General features: G+C 43.5%; 1 protein-coding gene across 1 annotated transcript; it reads right to left on the reverse strand.

Annotated features, from left to right (window-relative positions):
- Positions 1-1,697: 1,697 nt before the first annotated feature.
- gata6 (GATA binding protein 6) lies at positions 1,698-5,719 on the reverse strand. Its single transcript, XM_070974602.1, has 6 exons — positions 4,840-5,719; positions 4,083-4,255; positions 3,103-3,228; positions 2,886-2,973; positions 2,667-2,764; positions 1,698-2,184 (listed from the first exon to the last, which is right to left on the reverse strand). The coding sequence occupies exons 1-6, from the start codon at positions 5,687-5,689 to the stop codon at positions 2,023-2,025; spliced, it is 1,497 nt and encodes a 498-aa protein (XP_070830703.1). The 5' UTR covers positions 5,690-5,719; the 3' UTR covers positions 1,698-2,022.
- Between the last annotated feature and the right edge of the window lie 1,374 nt (positions 5,720-7,093).

Genomic DNA, 7,093 nt, shown 5'->3' on the forward strand with positions numbered 1-7,093 from the left:
GCTGTCAGGAAGAATAAAGGCTGGCTTTAATGAAACATAAGCAGAGTGTGGAAACAAACCTGGAAACTGAAGTCTGCGTGCATGTTTTTTGGTTCGAGATTCACATTTTGAAGCATTTATGTTGGATTTCTGAAAGTAAGGAGAAAGTTCTCCTAGATGATTTTTTTTTTTCCCCTCTTCACGTTCCTCCCTCCCAATCGTGAACGCATCTGAGAAAAGATTCAGTTTTAGTTCATCGAGGGAGAAATGGGGAGTTAAAGCAAGGCCGCGATTGCCTCATACAAAAGTATGCAATATTAATATTTTGCAAGAACGTGGTCCTTTCCAGCACTTGAAAATTCCTTTCCTTTAAAACACAGGGTAGCTGTAAATTCATTTGCATCACCAGAACAATTTATTGGACTGAATTTAAATAAAAATAATTTCTTAGAAAATAAAACAACAACAAAAAAAATGATGCTAAAATAAACATGATATTTGAAAAATAAATAAATCCAGAAGAATGAATGACATGAAACTTTTTTTTCCTTTTCGGATGGAGCAAGATGTGAATGAAAAAATGAAAATAAAAATATGAAACAACCATCTTTACACCAAGTTTCACATGTAACTCATCAGATGTCATTAGGGTTTAAATCACCCCTCGATTGTTTGATGGTCTGAAATGTTGTTTTTTTTTAAGACTCCATCCAAGCCACTGCTGGAGGACATGGAGACGAACAGTGTGAGAAATTGATTCTGCATGCCACCTGCGCAGCTGTTTCTACCACAAAGGGTGTGAATTTTTAGGAAAATATTGCATTGTGATATAAACTCTTTGTTTTATTCCCTTTTTTCAGCTGTCCCCTTTAACACCTGAGCCATTACGCTCCTCACAGGGACCAGCCAAAGTCATCAAAGTAACAAGAATTTGTTCAGAGGTGTCCTCACTCTCCACTTTGGTCTAATTTTGGTATGAAACGATGCAACTGTACATGCTCGCCTTGTGAATGATACACAGTTTATAGTGAGTCAGGTGGTGCAGCCGACAGTCTTCTTCTGCAGTTTATGTCTTGTAACATAAAGGTCAGGGGGTCCACAGCTATTCTGGGTGCGCTTTGTTCAAACAAGCCATCCAACTGCTTTACATGCAGAAGCGTTTTTGTAGCTCTGTTTTGAGAATAGTACCTTAATGCTAACCAACAGCTGACAACATTCATAAATCACTGTCAAAAATTAGTCTGACGGAGTTGATTATCTTTCAGTAAATAATTAAACAAAACCACTCGATGACATATACCCTGTTTAAACCAAACTAGTTTCAGTCAAATACAGTAAGAGCTTTCAGTGGAAAACATGTGCAGATTCAACACTACTGTACTACAAAAACAACCAGAGGAAAAAAAAAAATTAGAAAAGAAGACATCAGAATGGTTTAACTTCTACTCTATATTGATATCTTTATTAACAATCATAGCCATGTTTTCAACAATGGAAGATTTATAAATATTTTTTTTTCTTTTTGATTGATAAAAGTTGTCTCGGCACTTGTGGCGTGATTCCAGTTGTGGAAAGAAAAAAAAAAATCTAAATGTCCTTAAAGAATACAGCGCTTTACGAAGCAGTGGTATCCAATCAACAGCTTTTTTCTTCAGAGAGGAAATCCGTTATGTACACGATGGCTTTACTTTAAGCAACACGATGTGGTTCTGGGCCACGGGATGGGAGAGACATCGAGTGCATGGCAGGTCCAGAAACCATCCAGAGTAGGCCACCTGACTGATCATCTGGCCTGGAGATTCCCTTTGTTTTCTTAAGGCAACAAGATCCCCACACCAATCTGGAAACCAATCCCGGCTATTCCACACTCGGTTCAAGCTTGCATTGTGACTGAAGGTCGCCTCACCCTTCTTTCCAGTCTGTCCGACTCTTCTTGCATCAGCTGCGAGGAAGGAAGAAAACATTGCCCCCTGAATACTTCCACACTCCATAGCATCCAGACAGAGGGGCCAGGGATTGCTGTCCTCCCGAAGACTTAGATGTTCAAGCTAAGGCCATGGGGCACCAGGGTTCACCCCTCACTGAAGACACATCTGCCGGCTGGGACAGACCCACGCTGGTGTACAGGCCGTCCTGTCCCTGGTACTTCACTGTTGAGCCGGAGCCTGTTCCCTCCCCAGAACTGGGCAGCACGGACGAGCTGACCTGCAACAAAAAAACAACAAAAAAACAATGCATTGTTAACCAAACTGCATTTTCAAAGAAGACATTTCTTATGTAAAATAAGCATCTGTCTCATTTTGGAGTGTGATTCATGGACATTGGACTAAGAAGTCACTTGCATGACACCACTGGAAACAAAAAGCAATGTAATGCTCATTTTACTGTAATCTAATGGTGACACATTTATTAGCAGCAGTCATCACTACAGAGCATCAGTCAGTGTGCATGTGATCCTTTTTAAGCACAACAGCTTTGCACTGCTTTCGATTTGCTCAAATATTCAACCCTCTGGAGGCATCGAGGGCAAAGTTTGACTTTTAAAATCACTGTAAAGATGCTACTTTCAAATTCTAAATGCCCATAAATGTTACTTCAGGTTTTATTAAGAACAATCTCCTGTGCCACATCACCAGTGTGTTCACTTATAATTTAGAAGAAGACATTTTCATTTATTTAAGTCTTACCCCTGACACCTGTCCGGAGGGAGAGCTGGTTTTCGAGCAGTCTTCAGAGTTAGAAGAAGATGTGGATGTGGGAGTCATAGAGACAGAGTTGTTATTTCCTAAAAGAAATAAAAATAAAATAAAAACACATCAAATTTATTGCTGAGATGGTGTTATAAAGAGAAGCTTTTAGATGAAAGCAATCCACAGGCATATGATCAATAATTCTCAGTGACTCACCAGACGATCCCTTTGTTTTGTTCAAGGTTTTCGGTTTTCTTTTCCTTGTCTGGATTCCCTCTTTCTTCATGGCGAGTGGCCGAGGTACCTGCAGATTTCACACCATTTTTTTGGAGAGCGGTTGTTATTTTGCATCGTGACGCGCCAATTAACCCAACAAATTTAGTACCCGCGTATTAAATCTGAGAGAATTGTGAAATAAACTTCGTTAACTCACCCCGTGTAATTTTGTGTAGAGCCCACACGCGTTACACACCGGCTCTCCCTCCGCGTTTCTGCGCCACAAAGTGGTCGTGCTGGTTTGACAATTCGCGCAGGACAGGCCGATTCTTCTGGACGTTGACTGGAGAGGAAAACGTTAACATTGAATTAATGATAATGATCAATGCGTAACTGGAACATTTAGACTTGGAGTCTTTGTCTGTCAGCTAAAGTTAAAGAAAATGTTTTAAAGTGAAAGCCACACTCCACTAATTCAATTAGAATTGGACCATTCACACCCAATTTCCTAACAATAATATTATGATCTATTATGATCTCCAGTTAAATGCCATTTACGCAAAACTTTGTACAGGATGTTCATTTTCAGGGAGTCCATACTTGACATCTGATTTCCTTGTAAAAACTGTGCGTAATGCGCGTAATGGCACCAGAAAAAGATTTGCCCTTATTGTTACGATTAAATTACCCAGCAGAGACAATGGCTGGGGTGACAGATTAAGTGCCCGATTAATTACGTGAACAGATATGCTCATGTATGGGTGGTTTTTAATCCAATCAAATCAGCGCATTCAATTCCGTTAAAGCCGAACTGTGGGAAATTTACCAACAGACGTCTTCGCGTCTAAATATTCTAGTCCTGCATCAGTTTGATTTATATGATTGTTCACTGATAAATTAATATTATTGCATGTTGTGTTAAACGATGTCAACAATTTAGGCAAAAGCACCAATCCTCAAGTAAAATGCCAAATGTGCTGTGATGTATTTTACAGGCGGACTTCTGTCTATTTTACAGGAAGGGCCACACACTAATTTGAAGATATAACAGAAGTTTGTTTTTGTTTTTAATCTAATCTGAACTAACGTTAGATTTCTTTTTGCATCAGACACTATGAATCCCATCGGCGATAACCTCCAGCCATTGTTTGAGACAATTAGGCAGGAAATCGAGCAGTGAAGTGGCCGCCTGCTTACCGTCCGTTTCTGTGGTTTAATTAATGGCCGGCTGAGCCCATTCATTTTGCTGTAAAGGCCGCAGGCGTTGCAGAGAAAGTGGCCCGTGCCGTCGCGCCTCCAGAGCGGCGTGGAGATGGAGCCGCAGTTGACGCACTCTCTGCTCTCCCCCATGTCGTCCAGAATGTCTGAAACTTGAAAGAAAGACATAAATCAACATCTGAACCTGAACGTGCAGCTGTTGAACACGAGCATCTGCCCACAGGTTGTAATTTCCATAAGAGACCGGGCGTCTCAGGCATTAGCACATCAGGTAAAGCAAATTGAATCAGATCCACAGATTTCATGTAGTAAAATAATTAGAATATCTAAAGGATGCTTTTATTAAAATCAGTTAGAACACTGACAGACTTTCAATATACTTCAAGTTTTTTTGTATTTTATGCATATAGTCTACGTATTTGGGTCAGTTAAAAGCCTGCGCGCAAAACAGGCCTAATTTTTCTTGCAGCCCTCACACGCACAAAGCATTTCACACCGAATTCAGCCAAATTTAATGAAAACAAAAGAACATTTTTGTGGTTATTTATGAAGCATTGTTTGTCCTGGCTTATTCTTTCTGCGCTTTTGAGTTGTGGCTCAGGTTACGCTACAAAAGCGCACTAGAGCGCACTCAGTGCCTTGCCTAAAGACACTTCAGCACTTCAATTTAACTTTAACTTCACCGTCAGACATTGAGAATGAGAGTTATTCCATCATGTCCTCTTCAATTTCTTACCTCCATTTGGTCCTCGAATCAAGGGCGCGCCTCTGCTCTGCAAGGTGTGCAGCATCGTGTTATCAAAAGGTCCCCCGGTCCAAGGCGAGGGCAGCTGGGACAGCTGCGGTGCAACATATGGAGAGTATGGACTCGCATAGGTCCCACTGAGGGGCCGAGAGAGGCCGTACTGGTCTCTGCTGCTCACATTCAGCGTGTTACTGTAGCCGGCGTCCCTGGGCGTCCCGTTATTCATGGGCGGGCTTGGTGGGTAGTGGAACCGACTGGAGGTGTGCGGGCTCCCGGTGCTGTATGACGGGCTCTCCGGCGTGGACTGCGACCAGACAGAGTGGCTGGAGACGGCGTGGCTGGGCTGCGCAGAGCCGCTGGCCTGCAGATACGAGAGGCTGGGTATCATGGGGCCAACCCGGGAGCTGGGGACATACACGGGGGAGTTGGGGTTGGAGTGCATATAACCACCAGAGGAGGAATCATATCCAGTCTGGCTCTGGGCGGCGGCGATGGCCAGTGTTTGGTACATGTCGGCCGGGTCTACCAGCAAGCTCGCCTTGTGCGCTCCGCTGGAGAGGACGAGTTTGCTGCCCTGGTCTAAGTCCGTAAACAGCGGGATGTCCTCGGCTGTGGTCAGGGTGTTGTTATGGTGTCCGAAGTGGACGTAGGAGTGTAGTGATCTGCCGTCCGAGCGGCGGTGCCCCAGTGCGTCAAGGTCGTTCGGAGGAGTCCTCAGCTCATCCGAGGTGGGACCGTCCCTCCTGCTGTCACCGGGCAGGTAGGTCTGCTCAGCCGGTGACCCTGGGCTGCTGGATACTTCTCGCTTGACCATGGACCAGCTGTTTTCGCCCAGGTCCATCCAGGAGCACTTTCCATACACTGTTGTGGTTAATAAAAGTCGTCAGGGAGTTGTCTACCCTGTAGCAAAAAAGAGAGTTGGGAGAAAATAAGCTTTACGCATGCGGTGCCAATTTATGGACGAGTGAATCTGACGCACAAACATCTGGACAGAAACTCTCCAAAGTTTCTGGAACAAACGCCGGTCCGCCTCTAATGTACAGCTCGTTTTCATCTTTAAAAGAGCAGCCCACATTTCCACAATAAAAACGACCAAACAGTGAACCTGACTGCTAATTTCACGTCATGTCCGCTGTCTCTGTATCATCTACAACTCCAATAAAACACATCCAGTCCGCAGTGACTGCCATACTCCCATCAGGCGCTCTTAAAGAGACACTGGATCCGTCCATGTCAAATCTCTGTCCTCCCCCCTTCAAAACACACACACAAGTACACACTCACACACATAACAGATAGGAAACAAAACGCAATATGTCACAGCAAAAGAGATAACCGTTTGATAAGACCCAAAACAGATAAGGGCCGAGAGGCAGGCTGGAGCGATAAAAAAAAAATACCCCCGAAATGATGATTTCGCTCCTGCTGCGCTCCACAACCAACACGCCGCCAGATGTTGAATCCAGATGTCAAGAGCAAAGAGAGAAGGAAAAGTAGAGACATTAGAAACTCTCCACCAACATACCTGCTAGTTGTGTGCCATAGGTCGCACGCAAAGTTCCTAATAGTGAGCCGCTGCTTCTCCTGGAAGTAATGGGAAACGTTAGTGCGCTCTGACGAGGTTTATGAGAGGAGGCGCCTCTGGTGGCTGCGGCTGCAGGAGGCGGACCAATCATGTGGAGCGTGAGCGGCTGGAGACGCGATGGGGGTGCCAGCCTGTGAACTCCTCCAATCAATCACACGGAGAAGCTGAGAGAGAGGGAGAGAGAGGAAGAGGAGCGACTTGATCACGTCTGGAACTTCATCAGGAGGACTCGCAAATGCAATCATGTTTCTGAGAGTTGTTGTGACGGTCGACATGCAGCTCCGCCGCGTCATTCCTAATCAATAACTAATATCTGTCCAAAGTCTAACCTCAATATGTTTTTGACACGTCAAAGAATAAAGCCATATTTATTCACCATGATTGTAAATGCTGTTATTTTGCTCTACAACATTCGTTTAAATTACTGACATTTCTTCAAAACTTAATCACAGTTTTGGAATGTGGCTAATTAGATTTACACAAAGAATGAATCTAATTAATACGTCTTTATAGCGCTAAATTGATCTGTTTACTTCATCGATTGTGATTTTACATAACAAATCACATGGTCGGCTAATAAAAAATAGCTAATTATTACACAAGTAAACTAATCAACACTATAAAATGTAGTTTAAATTAGATCCACCAACTAAACCGGAA

This window comes from Chaetodon trifascialis, chromosome 11 (genome assembly GCF_039877785.1).
Source record: "Chaetodon trifascialis isolate fChaTrf1 chromosome 11, fChaTrf1.hap1, whole genome shotgun sequence".
NCBI classification, from domain to species: domain Eukaryota; kingdom Metazoa; phylum Chordata; class Actinopteri; order Chaetodontiformes; family Chaetodontidae; genus Chaetodon; species Chaetodon trifascialis.

Bases quoted from the DNA above. Each gene is read 5' to 3' on its own strand.
- gata6 (XM_070974602.1), bottom strand. From the start codon at position 5,689: ATGGACCTGGGCGAAAACAGCTGGTCCATGGTCAAGCGAGAAGTATCC. The intron at 2,974-3,102 runs GTGAGTTAACGA...TGAAATCTGCAG, and splicing joins TCTACACAAAATTACACGGG to GTACCTCGGCCACTCGCCAT. The intron at 2,765-2,885 runs GTGAGTCACTGA...TATTTCTTTTAG, and splicing joins CAAAACAAAGGGATCGTCTG to GAAATAACAACTCTGTCTCT.